The following is a 23,032-nucleotide window of genomic DNA, read 5'->3' on the forward strand; positions in this document are numbered from 1 at the left end:
TCAAATTTGTGGATTTGGCTATTTCAGCTATACCTGTTACGTATAAAAATCAAGCACACTGCCATGCAATCGCCATAGACAAACATTGGCAGTGGAATGGCCTTACTGAAGAGCTCAGTGACTTTCAATGTGACACCATCATAGTATTCCACATTTCCAACAAGTCAGTTTGTCAACTTTAAGTGCGGTAATGTTGCTCCCAGACGTTTCCACTTCACAACGGCTCAGCAATGACATGGTAGGCAACACAAGCTCACAGATTGGGTCTGCGAGTGTGGAAGAGCGTAGCGTGTAAAAATTGTCTGTCCTCGGTTGCAACACTCACTACCGAGTTACCAAACTGCTTCTGGAAGCAACGTCAGCACAATAACTGTTTGTCGGTAGCTTCATGATAGGGGTTTCCGTGGCTGAGCAGCCCTACACTGCCTGTGAACGCCATGCGCAAAGTAAAGCGTCGGTTGGAGAGGGATAGCAAAGCTTGCCGCCATTGGACTCTGGAACAGTTGAAACACGTTCTCTAGAGTGATGAATCACGCTTCACCATCTGGCTGTCCGACGGATGCCAGGATGATGCTACGTGTCTGAGTGCTTAGTGCCAAGTTTAAAGTTTAGTGGAGGAGGAATAATGATCTGGGGTTGTTTTCTCATGGTTGTGGTTAGGCCCGCTAGTACAGCATACAATGCCATTCTAGATGTTTCTGTGCTTCCAACTTTGTGGCAACAGTTAGAGGAATGCCCTTCCTGTTTCAGCTTGACAATGCCCCTGTGCACAAAGTTCGGTCCATACAGAAATTATTTGTCTAGATTAGTGTGGAAGAACTTGACTGGCCTGCACAGAGCCCTGACCTCAACCCCATCGAACACCTTTTGGATGAATTGGAATTGCGACCGAGAGCCAGGTCTAATCGCTCAACTAATGCTCTTGTGGCTTAATGGAAGAAAATACCTTCCAACATTTAGTGGAAAGCCTTCCCAGAAGAGTGCAGGCTGTTATATCAGCAAAGGGGGGACCAACTCCATATTAATGCCTATGGTTTTGGAATGAGATGTTCATCGAGCTGGTGTCCACTGACTTGATTATGTAGTGTATGTAGGTAAGGGTAAAGTGACTAGCAGCACCGTATGTGGCAAGTGAGAAAGTGTGGTGTGTGTGTGGGCTATGTAGTGTGTGCCTTATTGTAAGTGTGTGGGTAGAGTCCAGTGTGTGTGAAGAGTTTGTGCAAAAAAGTGTCGATAAGGGTCGTGCGTGTAGCCATTTGATTATCTATTTAACAGTTTTATTTAGTAGTCTTATGGCTTGGGGGTAGAGGATGTTCAGGGTCCTGTTGGTGCATTGGTACCGGTTGCTGTGCTGTAGCAGAGAGAACAGTCTGCGACTTGGTTGGCTGGAGTCTTTGACAATTTTTTTGGGGGGGGGAGTTTCTCTGACACCACCTGGTATAGAGGTCCCGGATGGCAGGGAGCTTAGCCCCAGTGATGTACTAGACCGTACTCACCACACTCTGTATCATCTTGCGTTCGGATGCCAAGCAGTTGCCAAATCAAGCAGTCATTCAGCCAGTCAAGATGCTCTCGGTGGGGCAGCTGTAGATCTTTTTGAGGGCCCATGCTAAATCTTTTCAGCCTCCTGAGGGGGAATAGGCATTGTTGTTCCCTCTTCACGACTGTGTTGGTGTGTTTAGACTGATAGATTTTTTGTGATGTGGACACCGAGGAACTTGAGGCTCTCGACCAGCTCCACTGTTTCCTGTAGTCCAAAATCAGCTCCACACTGCACCACACTGCCAGGTCTCTCATTGTCGTCGGGGATCAGGCCTATGACCATTGTGTCGTCGGCAAACTTAATGACCACCTGGGCGGGCCCGTCAAGAAGTCCAGGATCCAGTTGCAGAGTGAGGTGTTCAATCCCAGGAACCTAAGCTTAGTGATGAGCTTCTGGGCACTATGGTGTTGAATGCTGAGCTGTAGTCAATGAACAGCATTCTCACATTCCCTTTAGTCCAAGTGGGAAAGGGAAGTGTGGAGTGCAATAGAGATTGCATGATCTGTTGGGGTTGTATGTGATTTGGAGTGGGTCCAGGATGATTGTGTTGATGTGAGCCATGACCAGCCTTTCAAAGCTTTTCATGGCTACAGATGTGAGTGCTACAGGGTGTTAGTCATTTAGACAGGTAACCTTGGTGTTCTTGGGCACAGAGACTATGGTGGTCTAATTGAAACATATTACAGACTGGGTCAGGGAGAAGTTGAAAATGTCAGTGAAGACACTCGCCAGCACATGCTCTGAGTTCACATCGTGATAATCCATCTGGCCTTGTGAATGTTTACCTGTTAAGGGCTTACTCACCTCATCTACAGACAGCGTGATCACACCGTCATCCGGAACAGCTGGTTTCTCACTCATGGTTCAGTGTTGCCTGGCTTGATGCAAGCATAAAAGGCATTTAGCTGGTCTGGTAGGCTCGTATCATTGGGCAGCTCGTGGCTGGTTTTCCCTTTGTAATCCGTAATAGTTTGCAAGCTTTGCCATAACCAACAAGCGTCAGTGCCATTGTTGTAGAATTCGACCTTAGTCCTGTATTACATGAAGGTGACAAACCATTCTCTGATAATGTTATATCACAGAATAATACTGTATATTTTTAGAATAACTTTTGGAAGGGATTACAGCTGTGAGTCTTTTTGGGTATGTCTCTAAGAGCTCTCCACACCTGGATTGTGCAACATTTACCAATTTTTATTATTTAAACATTTCTTCAAGCTCTGTCAAATTGGTTGTTGATCATTGCTAGGTAACCATGTTCAGATCTTGCCATAGACAAGTAGATACCAAGTAGATTTGTCAAAACTGTCCACTCAGGAACATTCACTGTCTTATTTGTAAGCAATTATAGTGTAGATTTGGCCTTGTGTTTTACGTTATTGTCCTGCTGAAAGGTAATTTCATCTCCCAGTGTCTAGTGGAAAGCAGGCTGAACCAGGTATTTCTTCTAGGATATTACCTGTGCTTAGCTCTATTGCGTTTCTTTTTTTTATCCTGAAAAACTCCCCAGTCCTTAATGATTACAAGCATACCCATAACATGATTCAGCTACAACTATGCTTGAAAATATGGAGAGTGGTAATGTATTGGATTTGCCCCAAACATAACACACTGTATCTTAGTGCTTTGTTGAAAATAGGATGAATGTTTTGGAAGAAGGCTTCCTTTTCACTCTGTAAATTAGGTTAGTGTTGTGGAATTACAACAATGTTGTTGTTAATCCATACTCAGTTTTGTGCTGTCACAAGCATTACACTGTTAACTGTTTTAAAGTCACCATTGGCCTTCATGGTGAAATCCCTGAGTGTTTTTGTATTTATTAACTATCCCCATTAGCTGCTGCCAAGGCAGCGACTACTCTTCCTTGGGTCCAGCACATTAAGGCAGTTATATACAATAACAAATATTGCATTACTTTTCATAACACTGTTCACAATACACCCTCGAGACCACTACCACATATCTACATTACAAAATCCATGTGTAGAGTGTGTGTGCCTGTGTCGCCACAATCCCGCTGTTCCATAAGGTGTATTTTATTTTTTTGTACTGATTCTACTGCTTGCATCAGATACCTGGTGTGGAATAGAGTTCCATGTAGTCATGGCTCTATGTAGTATTGTGCACCTCCCATAGTTTGTTCTGGACTTGGGGAAGAGACCTCTGGTGGCATGTCTTGTGGGGTATTCATGGGGGTTTGAGCTTTGTGCTAGTAGTTTAAACAGCCAGTTCGGTGCGTTCAGCATATCAATACGTCTTATAAAAACAAGTAATGATGAAGTCAATCTCTTCTCCACTTTGAGCCATGAGAAATTAACATGCATATCATTGTTAGCTCTCCGTGTACATTTAAGGGCCAGCTGTGCTGCCCTGACCTAAGTCCCTCTTTGTGGCACATGATCACATGACTGGACAGAAGTCCAGGTGCGACAAAATTAGGGCCTCTAGGACCTGCCGTGTTGATAGTGTTGTTAAAAAAGCAGAGCAGCGCTTTATTGTGGACAGACTTCTTCCTATCTTAGCTAGTGTTGCATCAACATGTTTTGACCATGACAGTTTACGATCCAGGGTAACTCCAAGCAGTTTAGTCACCTCAACTTGCTCAATGTCCACATTATTCATTACAAGAGTTGGTTGAGGTTTAGGGTTTAGTGAATGGTTTGTCCCGAATACGATGCTTTTGGTTTTTTAAATATTTAGGACGAACTAATTTCTTGCCTTCCATTCTGAAACTGACTGCAGTTAAGTCTTGCAGTAATTTCACTCGCAGTAGTAGCTGACTTATAAAGTGTTGGGTCATCCACATACATACACACGGCCTTTTATTCAAAGGCATGTCATTACTAAAGATTGAAAAAAGTAAGGGGCCTAGAAAGCTAGTCACAACTTCGCAGGAGAGCCGTTTGAGCATAAAACATTATTTTTTTTTATCAAAATGCGTTTTTTGGGGGGGCTGAAATGCCTTCTCGACCATGTGAACTTTCATGTGCCTTAATAACAAACTTGTATGCCATCTGTAAATACGAATAACATTGTTAAATTACAAGCCTTGTTGGTTAGTGGAGTGTAGTGGAGCTGCGTAAGTGTTGCTCTCCACTTTCTGGAGGATCAAGTTTTGAAATCAGTGGATTTAGAGTATGATAGCTAAAGAGATAGAGAAAACACCTATCTCCGGATTACATCTTCAAACTAAGGGCAACCGTGGTATGGCATTCCTGATAGGGAGACGTGTCCATCATACATGATGATAGTCCAGCGTTAGCTAGCTACATTTTCAGATATTACACATTTCTATTTTGACAGTGGTTTCATTTCAAGCTAACATGTACTGTTAGCGAGCTAGCTGATGTTATTCTTTTCCCAGAGCCATTCGTTAGCTAACGTTAGGAGATGTGTGTGATCTTAAATGTTGTTTACCTAGCTAGGTTCATTGTTTACCTAGCTAGCAAGCTATATGCCTTAAGCTGGCGTGTACTGTTAGCTAGCTAGCTAACGTTAGCTGGCTGGCTCCCTAGCTGACGTTATTATTTGTATCCCAGAGCCGTTTGCTTTTCTAGGTAGAGCCTAATGTTAGCTAGCTAACATTGAACCTGGTTGATTAGCTCACAGCACTGTGGCATTGTTGGCACTATGTTCATTGTTGTTTAACTAGCTAACGTTAGCTGGCTGACTTGTTAGCTAACATTATGTGACCTGTGTACAATACCTGTTGAGTATGGCCGGTGTCAGTAAAAGTCTACAAAAAAGCGTAATGAAATTGTTGCCAACAGAGCTGGGTAGGCTGTTTTCATGCTATCCAGAGGTAAACAAATCATCGGCCAGAGCGTTAAGTGCGCTTCGATACTTAAACAAGATGGTTGGGGCTAAAGCTTAGGGTGAGGGTGTGAACGATGCTGAACGGGTGTAGACAAAGAAGAGCTCTCCAGTAGGTACCAAAACATTCAAAAGGCCATTTTCTCAAAAGTGAGGTTACAAGTTTATTGACTTTCAAATAATTACTTTCCCATTGTTCCTCAAAAAATGCACTGTCTGGTATACCATTTTGTGTCTCTGAGTCTCTACTTTTATTCAATGTAATAAAAAAATAAAAAAACACAATTTCACATTTTGCTACATAAGACCAAATCCAGGTGGTGAGTGTCAATTATTTCACCTCTTTCACAATCACTTTTCAGAATTCAAAATTACAATGCTTGTCTTTCATAATTTGGTCAGTTGTACTTGGATGTGTAGTGTCAGCGTTTGTTGCTAGCATGTCATGCCTAAGTTTGCTGACCTTGCCAATTAAATTGTTTTTAAATCTGTGGGTTTTATGATGAATGAGCAATGATTCAATGAATGATGGAGTTGAGTTTGCCTTTATGCCCAACATTTTATTTAAGGTGCTCTAATGCTTTTTACTATCAGTCTGTGTTATTTATCTTTGTTTAATGGTTTAGTTTCTTCTTGTTTTTATTCAGTTTAGTCACAGGATTTCTCAATTTTAAGTACGTTTGAAGCCAGACTTATTTACCGTTCCTCTCAAAACCATACCACTTTTTAAATTCTACATCAATCCATGGAAATAAGCAGTTTCATAAATGTTAAGTGCAGTGTCTAGTTGCTCCTCATTACACACAACAGACCAGCAAATAATCTTTACATCATCAACATAAGAATCGCTACAAAACCTTTTGCATGACCTCTTATACCTTATATTAGGCCCAGCCTTTGGAACTTTGGTTTTCCTAGATATGGCTATTATATTGTGATCACTACATACTATGGATTTGGATACTGCTTTACAACAGATTTCTGCAGCATTAGTAAAGATGTGATCAATATATTTCATTCATGTGCTGTTTGTAAATACCCTGGTAGGTTGACTGATAACCTGAACCAGGTTGCAGGCACTGGTTACATTTTGAAGCTTTTTCTTGAGTGGGCAGCTTGAGGAAAACAAGTCAATATTAAGGTCACCGGGAAAATATTCCCCTCTGTTGATATCGCATACATTGTAATGCATTTCTCACACATTGTACAGATTCTGACTGTTAGCACTTGGTGGTCTATAGCAGCTTCCCAGACAGAATGGGCTTTAGGTGAGGCAGGTGAACCTGTAGCCAAATTACTTCAACACTATTTAACATATCCTCTCTAAGCTTAACAGGAATGTGGCTCTGAATATAGATCGCAACACCGCTTTCTGTAGATGTTATAACCATGTATTGCTACCACTGTATTATCTAAGTGAGTTTCGGAGAGAGCCAGAATATGAATGTCATCTGTTACTAGCAAGTTATTGATTTCATGCACCTTGTTCAATGTGGGCTATTGTTTGCACTTTTCTGCAATGCTTGATTGTTTTTATTGCCTTACTGGGAAGCTTATCAGAAGAAGACATGACAGTGTTATGTTTATATATTTGTTATTTATTTTTGAGTTGATAGTGCAGTGATAGCTGCACACAGTGGACTTTCTACTAGTGCACACCACCTCAGTGCTAACAGTATAAATCTGGTTCATAGGCACATGATTGCTGTATACATTAGCTGTAGGAATGACAAAGGCATTCAGGGGAGTTAGAGGGACATAAATTAGGTTACTTACATTGTGACTGCCAACGCCCATGGGATAATATACATTTGCTACAGCAGTATGACAATGCAGTGACACAATGGTAGGGATTATCTAAACTGGGCTATCTAATTCAGGAGCCAAGATTATTTTGATATACTGCGTTATTCCTGTAGAGCATTTTCTGTTTCCAGAAGGTGTCAAAGTTTCCCATAGAAGTTATTCAAAAAGAGCTACAGTAATACCCTGCTGAATCCTTCACACCTGCGTCCCAACGATGGTACCGGATCTGAAATAATTGGCCACTTTCTGGAATCTTTCAGAGCTAGAATCAGTTCTTTTAAATTCATTTTCAGCTGTTCTGAGCTAGCCCTCTTAATGTCGGAGGGATCCCTGCAGAGGCACGGTGGCGACACTTCCATCAGGCCAGAGCGGCGTCCGGCTACTGGAGTCCAAGAGAAAGGAAAAAGTAGGCGGGCGTAAATTCCCAGTAGCTTGTGTAAGTTCGCTACTTTTTTGTTAAGAGTAGCTACTTCGCCCCTATAGTCCTCTGAAAGCAAACAGTTGCTACATTGAAAGTTCAGGCTTTCCACATTGTCCCTGAATAAAGCTAAATTAACAACTCCTGCAGCGTTGAAAATGTTTGTTAGCATCCTCCGTTTGAGGCTATAGGGTAGCTAGCCTAGCTAAGCTAGCTGGGCTTCCTTTTCTCAACTTAGCCATGTAATTCTCTCTTGGACATCTAAAACGTCAGGCGAATAAAGCACTTCCTCTGGCAACTGAGTTAGGAAGGACGCCTGTATCTTTGTAGTAACTGGGTGTATTGATGCATACCATCCAGTGTAATTAACTTCACTGTGCTCAGAGATATTTAATGCCTGCTTTTTATTTATTTTTACTTTTTTATATTTTTTTATCTACCAATGGATGCCCTTCTTTGCGAGGCTTTGGGAAAAACTCCCTGGTCTTTGTGGTTGATTCTGTGTTAGAAATTCACTGCTCAACTGAAGGGCTTTACATGTGTGGGGTACAGAGATGAGGTAGTCATTCAAAAGTTATGTTAAACACTATTGCAAATTTTTACTCCTGAACTTATTTAGGCTTGCCATAAGAAAGGGGTTCAATACTTATTGACTCAAAACATTTAATAAAAAAACGACATAATTCCACTTTGAACATATGAAGATTGTGTGTGTGGGCCAGTGACGACATCTCATTTAAATCAATTTTAAACTCTGGCTGTAACACATTAAATTGAAAAAATCAGGCAGTGTCAATACTTTCTGAAGGCACTATATCGGGCATTCCTCCAGAAACCACAGCGCACTGTCCCTTTCTAGGATTATGACCCTGGCTAACTCTGCAATTAAAGCCCAAGTGGATAACAGCAGGCTCGTCTCACGCTCCCCTTCTATCCTGAACCCAATTTCCCCTACATACTTCAGCCCCAGCAAATCCATTCAGGCTCTGCTTAGGGTCCCTTCTGTTGCTCTCAGTGCACTGATGAGACAGACAAATTAACATTTTTTTCCTGCTCTAAATCACCCTGAGAATTGATTGTACTACAGCCAGTGCTCTCTCGAAGCCTGAGACATGGCTATAATGGTACTTCGGCTGTGGATGGATGAGAGATTGGATTGTTGCTCTGGTACCGTTTGCACGGTACTAAGCCGGGCCAAGCTCTGCTGAGCTGGCCTGGTTACACATTAACCATAGTTACTGGAACCATGCCCGGAATTGACAATGTGAAAATAAAATATCAGAGTCAGCAGAGTATGGTTCGGGTCAAGATGGTACTGTGAAAAGGGTGTGCCTATACGCTAGCCCAGGCTGCAGCCTACTTTCCCCCTCTTCTGAGCTGCTACTTTAGGATAATTTGCTAGCTTTTTTTTTTTTTTTCACTCTTCATTTTTATTTTTATTTAACGAGGCTCACTATACCTGAAGTGAAATTTTTGAACACTGTTGCAGATTTAGGTTTTGCTGTAAGTCCTGGCAGTGTCTCGTTCCATATTTTCTTATTTCTCCCTCTAATTTCCATCAGACATGGTTCATTGTCTTTATTTGAATGGATTACACAATGTCAACTCATTGACTGCCCAGCCTCAGTTGAAATTAACAAGGACTGACACCAAAATCCCAATGATCCCATTGACCTTACTGTACATAGGCCCAACCCAGATAGGGGCTCAGCTCTGAATAGGCTGTTAGACAGTAGAGGGAAGGGAAACGAACAGACTTCTGATTTAACCTATACGATTTATTACTAGGATTTCTTATAGTCATCAGCTTGGCCTAGTTTTCACCAGTCACCCTGTGTGTTGGACGCAGTGATGTGAAAGTGTTAACAGTACCATCTCACAAGTTTAAACACATTGTGTGCTAACCTGTCATGGCTGATCAGCTCAGGCTTCATGACATGGAGCTATGTCGGGAATGTGAAGATAGGAGTTCACCGCCTACCTGAGACTATGCTCAGTCTAATTGCTTTGCTTCCCAAGCTATGGTGTTTAATTTTGATGACCTGGTTTATCTAGTTTATGACCACCCGCCTATCAATAACAATTACGTACATGGATCGCTCATCGACCTGAAAAAAGCTCCGCTTTGTTTCCATTGATAATTCAGAATTTGATGAAGTTGAATCGTATCAACCAGTCTGTAGAAGATTCCAGGTGAACCACTGTATTTTTCACTGCAATGTAATGGCTGGTCTATTGGCTTCCACTGTAGGGCACTAACAGATACCCTGATCAACCCCCTGGAGCTGAAGATTGAGGAGTGGAAGAAGGTGGCCAGTCAGTTGGACAAGGACCATGCTAAAGGTAGGAGACCGTACATACACAAATAGGCATACATACATACAATTATGACAAGTCTGAGTTATCCGACTCAGTTCACTGAGACATAATCTCCTCATTGCTTCCCAATGCAGAATACAAGAAGGCCAGAGCAGACATAAAGAAGAAATCCTCAGATACAATCAAGCTGCAGAAGAAGGTTAAGAAAGGTAAGGGTGTCTGTTTCTAACTCTCTAAGTAATGTGTGATGTGACACTCTCTCCCAGATAAGAGAGAACACCCTTGGCAATGTGGCCTAAGTGTTTGGGGGGGGAGGGGATTACACCTAAATAGAAAGTGTGATTCTGAGCAGTGGAATAGTCATTACCGAGGTTCAGGTTACCTTAACACAGCTGGCTTTGTGAAAGGAGACAATGTGGTTTGTCCACACCCGCAGCTGTTACGGTGCCCCTCTTCGCCAATCCATCTCACCACACCTTCAATGTTCCTCTTCCGTACATGGTATCGTTTCAGCCAGGTTATGGTTGTGTAGCTCTAGCTGAGGTCTCCGTAGTGAGAGGCTGTAAAGATAAATACATTTTTCCCAGATGTAAAATTCAATGACAACAACAACAATCTTACCTTGTTAGTTAGCAAAAAGCTTAAACGCGATAATCCACCTCCCCATTATGACATTTATATGCATAGCCAGTAATGATGTCATGACTATCGCAGATCTGCAGCTCTGAACTATGAATTGAGCTTCAGTCTTCTTTGAGAATTGAAGTCTTTGTTCATTCCTCAAGTGTTGCTCTACAAGACCACACCATGACGACTGAGAAAGTTATTGGTATCGCAAAGCAGTACTAGCATATGAATATATGGATACCCAGGGCTCCAGACTGCGACCATTTAGTCACATTTTATTAACCGTGTGACTTGGCTGTGCGAGTAAAGTTTGTATTGGTTGCATAGATACGAGCTGCACATTCTACAAGCTAATCTCACTCCAAACTTCAAAATATTTTTGGCTACTAAAACCATGATTTGGTCTAACTGTATTCTGGGGCCTTAGTGTCAAAAAGTGATGAAACCGTTAAGTAGTGTATTAAAGCATCACATTTTGTAGTGCTTCTCTTTGTAATGTATTAATTGATATTAGAAGAGGTGCCCAAAACTGGCACGCACTCATTTAGCTTTTTACATTCTCCAATATACTGAATCCGATTTTGGAAAGGTGATATTACTCTTGAATTTGTTGCCATATACAATACAACTCTTGTGTATTTGTGACTAATGGACCAGTATTTATCAATGTACCATTATATTCCATAAGTTAACCTGCATAAAGTAGCAAAAATGGCCTTACAACACCAAACATCTACATGTAAACCATTCAAAAACATGTTTTTAACTACTGCATGAATCACCTTAACAAATGGATTTTGAAAGGTTAAAAATATGTTATCAAGCTTAAAAATAAAAAATGCCAAAAGACCCTAGATGTTAGTGCCTTGAGAAAGTATTCATACCACTTGACTTATTCCACATTTTGTTGTGTTACGGCCTGAATTCAAAATTGATTAAATTGATCCATCCTCAGTTTTCTCCTATCATAGCCATTAAACTCTAACTGTTATAAAGTCACCATTGGCCTCATGGTGAAATCCCAGAGCGGTTTCCTTCCTCTCCGGCAACTGAGTTTGGAAGGATGCCTGTATCTTTGTAGTGTCTTGATACACCATCCAAAGTGTAATTCATTACTTCACCAAACTCAAAGGGATACTCAAGTTCTGCTTTTTTTTTGCCAATCTACCAGTAGATACCATTTTTTGTGAGGCGTTGGAAAACCTCCCTGGTCTTTGTGATTGAATCTGTGTTTGAAATGCACTGCTCAACTGAAGGACCTTACAGATAATTATATGTGTGGTGTACAGAGATGAGGTAGTCATTCAAAAATCATGTTTTACACTATTGCATACAGAGTGAGTCCATACCACTTGTGGGAATTGCTAAGCACATTTTTACTCCTGAACTCATTTAGGCTTTCCATAAGAAAGGTGTTGAAGACTTATTGACTCTTTCAACGTTTCAAAAAAGATTCTACTTTGATTAGCAATTCAATTTTTAATTCAGGCTGTAACACAACAAAATGTGAGGGTGTGAATAGTTTCTGAAGGCGCGCACACGGTACATTATCTAGCTAATTTATTGAGAACATAGGTAATTTACAGAATTACTTTTAACTGGAGATGGTCATTCTAATATAGGCTTTTACAATATGCTACAACAAATTCTAGAACATTGTTCTTGAATTTGACAGACTAACGATTTTTGTCTATTGAACAAAGAACTAGAGATTTTGGGCTGTGTTGAAACATTAGTCTTTGGCACCCTGGCACTGTAAATGCTTAACCTGAGCACCAGTTGAAAAAGCTTTGCTTCAAGTCCTTATGAAACTGTGCAATGTTTTTTTAATGAATTGTTTCATACATTGTTAGCCCAGAAAACCTTAAGTGTTATTACATACAGCCGGGAAGAACTATTGGATGTCAGCACTTACCAGCACTACGACTTTTCCAAAGCGATGCATACAAGGCCCTCCCCCGCCCTCCTTTTGGCAAATCTGACCATGACTCCATCTTGTTGGAAAACAGGAAGCATCCGTGCTTAGGTATATCCAACACTGGTCTAACCAATCGAATTCCACGCTTCAAGATTGCTTCAATCCATATGTTTTGGGTAGCCTCAGACAATAACATTGATGTATACACTGACTCGGTGAGCGAGTTTATAAGGAAGTGTATAGGAGATGTTGTACCCACAGTGACTATTAAAACCTTCCCTATCCAGAAACTGTGGATTGATGGCAGCATTTGCGCAAAACTGAAAGCACGTACCACCGCATTTAATCATGGCAAGGCGAACGGAAACATGGCTGAATACTAACTGTGTAGTTATTCCCTCCGCAAGGCAATCAAACAAGCAATGCGTTAGTATAGAGACAAAGTGGAGATGCAATTCAGCGGCTCAAACACAAGACGTTTGTGGCAGGGTCTACGGACAATCACGGATTACGAAAAGAAAACCAGCCCTGTCGTGGACATCGACATCTTGCTCCCAGACAAATTAAACAACTTCTTTGCGCGCTTTGAGGACAATGCAGTGTCAACAACACAGCCCGCTACCAAAGACTGTGGCCTCTCCTTCTCCTTGGCCGACATGAGTATAACATTTAAACGTGTTAACCCTCGCAAGGCTGCCGATCCTAGCCGCTTCTCCAGTGCATGCTCAGACCAGCTGGCTGGTGTGATTATGGACATATTCAATCAATCCCTATCCCAGTCTGCTGTCCCCACATGCTTCAAGATAGCTTTCTTGGGACAGGAACAATGGTGGCCAAGGTAACTGAACTAAATGACTTTCGCCCTATAGCACTCACTTCTGTCATCATGAAGTGCTTTGAGAGACTGTCAAGGATCATATCACCTCCACCTTACATGACACCCTAGACCCACTCCATTTTGCTTACCACCCCAAAAGGTCCACAGACGACGCAATCGCCATCACACTGCACACTGCCCTATCCCATCTGGATAAGAGTAATACCTATCTAAGAATGCTGTTCATTGACTACAGCTCAGTATTCAACACCATAGTACCCTCAACTCATCATTAAGCTTGAGACCCTTGGTCTCAACCCCACCTTGTGCAACTGGGTCCTGGACTTCCTGACGGGCCACTTCAGGTGGTGAAGGTAGGAAACAATCTCCACTCCGCTGATCCTCAACACTGGGGACCCACAAGGGTGTGTTCTCAGCCCTCTCCTGTACTCCCTGTTCACAACTGCGTGGCTATGCACGCCTCCAAATCAATCATCAAGTTTGCCGACAACACTACAGTGGTAGGTTTGATTACCAACAACGACGAGACAGCCTACAGGGAGGAGGTGAGGGCCCTTGGCGCGTGGTGTCAGGAAAGTAACCTCTCAATGTCAACAAAAGAGATGATCGTTTACTTCAGGAAACAGCAAAGGGAGCACCCCCCTATCCACATCAACGGGACAGTATTGGAGAAGGTGGAAAGTTTTAAGTTCCTCGTGTACATATCACCGGCAAACTGAAATGGTCCATGCACACAGACAGTGTGCTGAAGAAGGCGCAAAAGCACCTCTTCAACCTCAGGAGGCTGAAAAAATGTGGCTTGTTACCGAAAACCCTCACGCTTTTACAGGTGCACCATTGAGAGCGTCTTGTCTGGCTGTATCACCGCCTGGTACAGCAACTGCATTTCCCACAACCACAGGGCTCTCCAGAGGGTGGTGCGGTCTGCACAACGCATCACTGGGGGCAAACCACCTGCCCCCCCCCTAGGACACCTACAACACCCGATCACACAGGAAGGGCAAGAAGATCATCAAGGACAACAACCACCCGAGCCACTACCTGTATACCCTGCTTCCATCCATAAGGTGAGGTCAGTACAGGTGCATGAAAGCTGGGACAGAGAGATTGAAAAGCAGCTTTTGTTAAGGGAGGGAGGCAGCTGCCTACCTTCAGACTTGATATCATTGGCCACTTTAATAAATGGAACACTAGTCATTAATAATGTCACTTTAATAATGTTTACATATCTTGCATTACTCATCTCATATGTACAGTGGGGCAAAAAAGTATTTAGTCAACCACCAATTGTGCAAGTACTCCCACTTAAAAAGATGAGGCCTGTAATTTTCATCATAGGTACACTTCAACTATGACAGACAAAATGAGAAAAAAAAATCCAGAAAATCAGATTGTAGGATTTTTAATGAATTTATTTGCAAAATATGGTGGAAAATAAGTATTTGGTCAATAACAAATTCCGAAAAATATTCCAAATTAGATCCATAATATCGACAAACATGGCAAATGTTTTTTTATAATCAATCCTCAAGGTGTTTTTCAAATATCTATTCGATAATATATCAACCGGGACAATTGGCTTCTTAGTAGGAGCGAGAGGAGCAATGGCCGCCTTTGTCTATTACACACAAAGCACTCGGAGAGCCACCAGCTGACCACTGACGCAATGTTGTCGTTCACGCTAATTTTTCAAAATAAAAGCCTGAAACTATGTCTTGTGACTGTAGACACATTAGGGAAGCCATATAAAAAGGAATCTGGTTTATATCCCTTTCAATGCTCAATGGGGAGGCATAGGAACGCACAAGGCTTCAAAATAAGAGTCACTTCCTGATTGGATTTTTCTCAGGCTTTCGCCTGCAATATCAGTTCTGTTATACTGACAGACAATATCTTTACAGTTTTGGAAACTTTTAGAGTTTTCTATCCTACGCTGTCAATTATATGCATATTCTAGCATCTTGTCCCGAGAAATAGCCAGTTTTCTTTGGGAACGTTATTTTTCCAAAAATTTAAATACTGCCCCCTAGTCTCAAGAGGTTAAAGGCATGGAAGTTATTTCAAGAGGTTACTGCCTTTGTGTAGCTGAACCATTGCAACCCCTTGGTCTGGATTTGGCCACTTTCACATTGTCAATAATTTGAGAAAGTATCTCTTCTCCAAGAAGCCATTCTCAATGGAGAACACCCCCCATCCCTCCCCACAACACAGGCTGCACTGCTGCAACATTCAAACCGAGCAGTCTACCAAACAAGCATTTGGTCAACAAGTCTGAAAACCATAGAATCCACCTTCACCAGAAATATTTGGAGGGGCTAAAACAGTTTATACCTGGACATCTTTAAGGACACTCTAAAGGCTGCCAAAGGTTGCCCCTCTGATTTCGGAAGGGTCGATGCCACGATGCTGGATTATCATGCACTGCATTATGCCATTGTGATAGAACATGTGACCCAGGGCGCAAAGTATTTTTCTCCACTAATCAATCTGCTACATCTTTTTGATTCTTGGAGAATAAAACTGATGAATGCCTCAAGTTCAACTGTCATACCCCATCAGAACCCAAAATATAAGCTTGTTTTACTCCAATGTTTGCAAACAAAGTAAAAGTACAGCCTCAAAACATTGTTAAAACTTTAATTTTTGTATCATATATGGTCAGTCCTTGCATCCAGCCCCATCCCGCTTTTTACTGAAACAGGCGTGGAAGACACTTTGTTTCAACTTCTGATTGCCGCTTCAAGGTTTACACCTTATGTATTATTACTTAATGTTATGTTATTCTATGAAAATGTCACTTAATGAGCTATTTTAAACATGACTAGGGCCATTTATAATTCTGCTTCCTGGTTAAGTTTGCAATGACCACTGCTTCTAGAATTTGTTCATATTCTCTGAGGGGTGTTTGTACCAAATGTCATCTGTTGCATAACAGTTTTATTGTCAAATACCAGCTATTATGGCAGGTATTTTGAATTTTTTGCAATAACTTACATCCTGGTTACGTTTGAAATGGGCCCCCCTTCTGGAATATTTGTACCACCACGTAACATTTATTTTCTCTAAGACCTCGGACTACCAGATGGTGAAGCGTGATTCATCACTCCAGAGAGCTTGTGTGGCCTACCACTTTGCGACTGATCTGTTGTTGCTCCTAGACGTTTCCACTTTACAATAGCCGTACTTTCAGTTGACCGGGACAGCTCCAGCAGGGCAGAAATTTGACAAACTGACTTGTTGGACGGTGCCACGTTGAAAGGAATAGTTTTGTGTATATATAGGGTATTTGATATGGCTTTGAGATACGGAAAGAAAATATAGCGCCGTTAAAATGTCTTTACAGACGAGTGGTTTTCTGCATTGGAAAGGCACAACCACAGACCCAAAGCCATGCTCTGTTTGTGTCTATGGCAGAGGCTGTGGTGTAGCTAAGCCTAGATCCATAAGAAGTAAATGACTCTGGCTAAGCCTAATCAGACTTGCCTGTGCTAATGATTTCCACAGACCAAGTCAAATTATACAAATTACTTTGCTTGTGATGCGCGCCCCTCAAATGATAAATGTAATAGCCTGAGCATACTTGACTTGAAACAACGATACATTAAATGGAACATGGTTACATCTGTATTATCTGACCAGCACTAGTGCTCCCAAGATAAAATTCCATGGGCATTCCACAGGTCACATTTAGAAGTGAGTGTTCAAAAAAATTATCAAAATGAGGAAAAGTTTTACGGCACACCTGAGATTCTCAAGGCCCATCAGTTGGGATCCACTGGCCTAGGTAGCCAAAACTACTTCTTTTTTTTAGCACATTGAACTTACTTTTAGATCAATACATAGCTACCAGCAGTGGGTATTATGTTTAAAGTTAGCAATCTAGCTAATATGTTTTGAGTTTTCTCTTACTCAGGTAGGGAATTAGCCCCAAATAAATTACCGTATGATATTAGTGCACAATATGTAGGCAAATTCATCTGTATTGAACAAACAACAATATTCAGAAAATTCAGTAAAATAATACAACCAAATATTAATGACAATCACTGGATTAGGTAGCAACAAAATCTTGAATAAAGCATTCCTGCATAGACATGTTATTTTTTGAATGCAGTCTCAGTAGTCTATTACCTCTAATTTAAGCACTGTGAATTACTTTATAAGATGATAACAAATGTTTTCTATTGCGTGGGGGTGTGACCAAATCATGGGCTGGTGCCAACCACTGAAAAAGTTATGGCACCAGTGCCACAAGGGAAAAATATTAGTCTGGAGCGAGGGATGACAAACATACAGTGCCTTCAGAAAGTATTCACGCCACTTTAATTTCTCCACATTTTGCTGCTACAGCCTCGCTCAAAGTACGGCCCCTCTCCCTCCTCGTGCATTATCCACTTAAATTCATTTTCTGCTGGTTCCCTCACTCTGATTGGACCGGGTCGAGAACCTACCAGGTCTTAATGGAATGGGTCTAGTTGTCCTCCGGTCCTTTCGGAATGGGTCTATCTATCTCTAATAAATTATGCATATCGGATCCGGGTGGGAAAGCCCCAGGTCCATTTTGGAACGGGCCCAAGTTGAAGACCTCTACCCTGAACCCACAAACCCTCACAATGCTGGATTCTAACTCCTCTGAAGTCCGAAGGTGTTTGACAACTCAAGGCCGGCTGATATGATCACCATCACGCCTGAACTGAATGAATACTTATTGCCTTCCCTGTGCTTTTTTTACTGTTTCTTGCGTTTTGTGTCTTCTCTCTCAGTAGCGTGGTCAGTCTGTTGGTCCCATGATTCTTCTTGGCAGTGTACATCTCTCGCTCCCTGCCTAGCCCTAAAAAGGATTAATTGAGGGGCGTTGAAACGGAGCGCTTCTCTGGAAAAAGAGGCTAATGGTCGGGCGAGTTTCAGCAAATGACCCCACCAGCATAGTGTAGTAGCAGCAACAGCCAAGACTCACTGTCAGAGCGATAGAAATAAAGTGTCCATTTAAGGAAGGCCACGTTATAGTTCAAGGCTTTGTCTTTCTAGGATGAGTCTCTGTCACATGCAATGTTTAAAGACACACTGACTAGTTAACTACTGTCCTTTTGAAGTTAAAAAAGAGACGCGCAGTAAAATCCAACAATGTTTAGCCCTGACTCTTGAACTCCAGCATCATTCCTCTTGTAGAAATAGGCCATGTGTCTGAATGAGCCATGAGGGTGAGTTGTACATCAGCTGGGTCAGGGTGCCCTTTAACCGCTCTCTAATCTCTTTGCTCCTCTAACCAAACTAGCTTCCTTAGCCACGACCTTGGTTTACAGCCAGGGCCAACCATGGGCCGCTTTAAATTGGCTTGCGGTCTGCTTTTGACCTGCAGGCCGTGAGTTTGAGACCCCTGGTTTAGAAGGTCCTCTCTTTATAGCCCAAAGACCAGTGCCATGATGTTCATCTGGGAGAGGAGATTTAAACCAGGTTATGTTTCAAAAGGGAACTGTCTGGATGATATAACATCTAGCCTATTGTAACGAGTGCGCTGAGAGTCCGTAGATTAGGTCCTATTGAATTAATTTCAATTGAATGAATTTCAACTTCGTAGCCTTCGCTCCCCACCCGACATTTAAAAAACACGACGGAGATCATTGCCGCCTTGAATTATGCAGAGATGGGCATCATGAAGGTCTCATCATTAATTTAGTTTGAAAGGGGAGAAATTGTACTTTACAATGGTATTGATATTGCAGTTGATCTGGAAGTATTACGTTTTTTGGGCGCAAAAAGAAGGTAAATTGTACGGACCAAGGCGATGTACAAAAGTGAGTTTACGTTATTAGTTATGAGTCGTCAAAATATTGGAGGCTAACTAGGCTAGCTACCGGGCTAGCTAAGCTTGCTCGCTAGCTTTAAAGTTAGGCTATAGTACATTTTGGGTATAGCAAACAAAGCTAGCTAGCTTGGCTTGTGGTACTAGCAAGCCCCATTATGGCCGACTCTATCAAAGTTGTACTGAACAACACTGACTCGTAAAAAGAGAGCTTATATTGCTAGCCAGCTACTGACAGCAAAGCCACTAACTCATTTGTCATTTGCCCTCCTGGTTCAGATTGTGTTGGCTGCCGCTGCCACTTGATCTTGGAGGTTCTGAAGAATGTCTCCAGCACCCCTCTATCTGTGCGTATAAACTTCGATGGTCTGTCACACACACATGATCCATGGGGTCTGAAGTGACCTTCTCCAGTAAGAACAGTCCGCAGTCGAATTTGTTGCAGCACAGACATTCCTCTTCTGTTGGCGTGGCTGTACAGAACCCGCATAGGTGCTCACTACCAGTCGGCGTCTGACTGTGGCTCCCCAGGTTCAGGAGTGGCGGTTGTAGCGGCCGCTGCTTGCTGGTCTCACAATTCTTATTCTCACTGTCTCAACTCTTCTTCAGTGTATACTCTTCTTGGAAAAAGCAGCCACTGTAATTATTTAGCAATCTCAGACAGACATTGCACAGTAACATAGTTCCCGTGACCCTGTAAAAACTAGTACCGCCAGCGTTTTGAAAAGCCTAACTTTGAGGGTGGGAACACAATTGGACAAGGAAGTAGGGCTCCTGTCAGGCTGTAGTCTTTTCAAAGTCATGGAAAATGAGTCAAACTAGATAGAGCCATTAGACTTGTTCATTAGGAACATCGTTAAGACAAGGGCAATCATATCTACTCGCTGCTAGCGTGATGGTGCAATCAGCAAAACTCACATGCCACAATAATTGCTACAAAACATGACTCCGTTCATTTTTAGATTGGACAGCAGGTTCAATCAACCGATGGCGTCATCGGTTTAATTCTGCACGAATATTTAAAATACCGCTATGGTGCATAATTATGTCTGAAATACCTCACTCACAATTTGGGAGACTGATTTGATTATTAGGATCCCCATTAGCCAATGGTAATGGCGACAGCTTGTCTTACTGGGGTCCGACACATAATGAAAAAGACAGACAAAAGACTTTACAATTTACATTTCAAAAACATTAACGTGTGTGCGTGCATCAGTTACACATACATGTCAGTACATACACTGTATATAGACTTTTTGTTTTCTTTTTTCTATTGTTATTGACTGTTTTGTTTTACTCCATGTGTAACTCTGTTTGTATGTGTTGAACTGCTGTGCTTTATCTTGGCCAGGTTGCAGTTGCAAATGAGAACTTGTTCTCAACTTGCCTACCTGGTTAAATAAAGGTGAAATAAAATAAGTAAATACACACAACCAATAGGTCACATGGTGTTGCTTTATTGTGTTTATTTGGTTTGCTGTTCACTTGCTCTATATGAGATCGAAGGGAGTTCTATACACTCATGGCTCTGTATTATTACTGTATGTTTCTTTGAAATTGTTCTGGACCTGTGACTGTGAAAAGACCCCTGGTGGCATGTCTGGTGGGTAAATGTGTGTGTGTCAGTTGACTACGCAAACAATTTGGAATTTCCAAGAAATGAATGTTTCTTATAAAAACAAGAAGTCATGTGGTCTTTACTCAACTTAGCCAAGAGAGACTGGCATGCATAGTATTAATATTAGCCATCTGATGACAATAAAGAGAAAGTTGTGCGCTCTGTTCTGGACCAGCTGCAGCTTAACTAGGTCTGTCTTTGCAACACTTGACCATATGACTGGACAATAATCAAGATAAGATAAAAGGAGAGCCTGCAGGACTTGCTTTGTGTAGTGTCAAAAAAAACACTTTGGTAGTGGAATGACTTTGGCTTCCCTCCAGGCCTGAGGACAAGGCCTTTCCTCTTGGCTCAGATTAAAGATATGACAGGAGTGGCTATAAAGTCAGCTACCATCCTCAGTAGCTTTCCATCTAAGTTGTCAATGCCAGGTGTCATTATTGATCAATAACAATTATTTTTCCACCTCTCCCACACTAACAAAATTACAACTTAATGTTTTTCTTTCATTATTGAAATGTTTTATGCATGAGTAGTTTGTGATGAATCAGCCATCTGATTTGATGAAAAGGTGGAGTTGAATTTGTCTTTCTGCCCATAATTTAATTTAAAGTGCTCTGTTTTTCCATCATTCTTTACATCATTGATCTTGGCTTCATATACAGTTTCTTCTTTTTGTTGAGTTTAGTCCCATAAATTCTCAATTTGCAGTAAGACAGCCAGTCAGATGTGTAGCCAGACTTATTAGCCACTCTTCCAACCATAAAATTTGTCAATTCCTCAGTAATCCATGGAGCCTTAATAATTTTAAGTTGGTTTCTTAACAGGTGAATGCTTAGCAATAATTGGAAGAAGCAATTTCATAAATTCATTTAGGCTTGGGGATAGAAGCTGTTCAGGAGCCTGTTGGTGTCAAACTTGATGTACCGCTTGCTGTGTTGAAGCAGAGACAAGTCTATGGCTTGGGTAGCAGGGAGCTCAGCCACAGTGAATCACAGGGCTGTCTGCACCACCCTCTGTAGCGCTATGCGATCCAGGGCTGAGCTGTTGCCATACCAGGTGATGCAGCCAGTCCTAGTGATACAGCTGTATTATTTTTTTAGGATGTAGGGGTCCATGCCAAACCTTTTCATCCTCCTGAGGGGGAAGAGGCACTATTACACCTTCACGACTGTGTGTGGGGACCATTTTTAAATGACTTGGAAAACAAGGAACTTGAAGCTCTCGTCCTGCTCCACTGCAGCTCCACTTGTAACCGAAAGGTTGCAAAATCAAATGCCGAGCTGACAAGGTAAAAATCTGTCGTTCTGCCCCTGAACAAGGCAGTTAACCCACTGTTCCTAGGCCGTCATTGAAAATAAGATTTTTACCTTGTCAGGTCATGGATTTGATCTTGCAACCTTTCCAGTCCAACGCTCTAACCACTAGGCTACCTGCTGTCCAAATGGATGGAGGTTCTGTGCCTTACTCTTAGATCATCATCTCCCAAGGGAGTTTGACTGTGTTACTTATGTCCCTCGTTACAAAACAGCAGAAGCACCTAGCATCACACTCTGACTGTCTTTCTCACTGGTCTGCTTCTCTAGCTTTGTCCTGTAGACAGGGGTGATCTGGATAGCGTTGTGGTCAGAGTTGGAGATCGGTGGTTTAATACGGGTGGTGTAGGAGTCTGATGTTGACATAGCACTTGCCCAAAATATTCCCCATCCTGGTGTTGCCTTCGACGATTTGGCAGAATCCTGGCAAGCACTCAAGGCTACACTGGTTGAGGTCTCCTAGTATTATGACTGGTGTGTCTGGGTGTTTTTGCTGGCAAGCATGGTTGAGGTCTCCCAGTATCATGCTTGCCAGCAAAAACACCCAGATGCACCAGTCATAATACTGGGAGACCTCAACCAGTGTAGCCTTGAGTGCTTGCCAGCTCCCTGTTCATACTGACGTTGAGGGAGTGGTTGTTGTCCCAACACCACACTGACCACCTCCCTGTGGCTGTCTTATCGCCAGTGATCAGTCGTTGTCGCGTCGTCAGCAAACTTGATGTTGGAGTCGTATTTTGCCAATCAGTCGTGGGTGAACAGGGAGTACAGGAGGGGGACTAAGCATCACAGGTATTCCTCTTATATAGTTGGTTGAGGGCAGTGTGGACTGCAATTGAGATTGTGTCGTCTCATGAATCTGTTGGGGCGGTATGCAAATTGAATTGGGTCTGGGATATTCAAGTTGATGTGGCATAACCAGCCTTTCAAAGCACTTCATGATTACAGATGAGTGCTACAGGGCGGTAGTCATTGTGGCAGGGAGCCTTAGTGTTCATGGGAACAGGAAT

General features: G+C 42.1%; 1 protein-coding gene across 7 annotated transcripts in view; it reads left to right on the forward strand.

Moving 5' to 3' along the window:
* The window catches only part of LOC110527647 (protein MTSS 1), a 120,901-nt gene that overhangs the window by 59,503 nt on the left and 38,366 nt on the right, over positions 1-23,032 (forward strand). For all 7 annotated transcript variants that reach the window (XM_021609059.3, XM_021609060.3, XM_090240579.1 and 4 more), the window contains exons 5-6: positions 9,832-9,923; positions 10,034-10,108. In XM_021609059.3, the coding sequence (XP_021464734.3) occupies positions 9,832-9,923; positions 10,034-10,108 (167 nt within the window). The remainder of the gene's footprint in view (positions 1-9,831; positions 9,924-10,033; positions 10,109-23,032) is intronic.

Source organism: Oncorhynchus mykiss, chromosome 7, assembly GCF_057628025.1.
Source record: "Oncorhynchus mykiss isolate SJ-2025 chromosome 7, ASM5762802v1, whole genome shotgun sequence".
Lineage (NCBI taxonomy): Eukaryota > Metazoa > Chordata > Actinopteri > Salmoniformes > Salmonidae > Oncorhynchus > Oncorhynchus mykiss.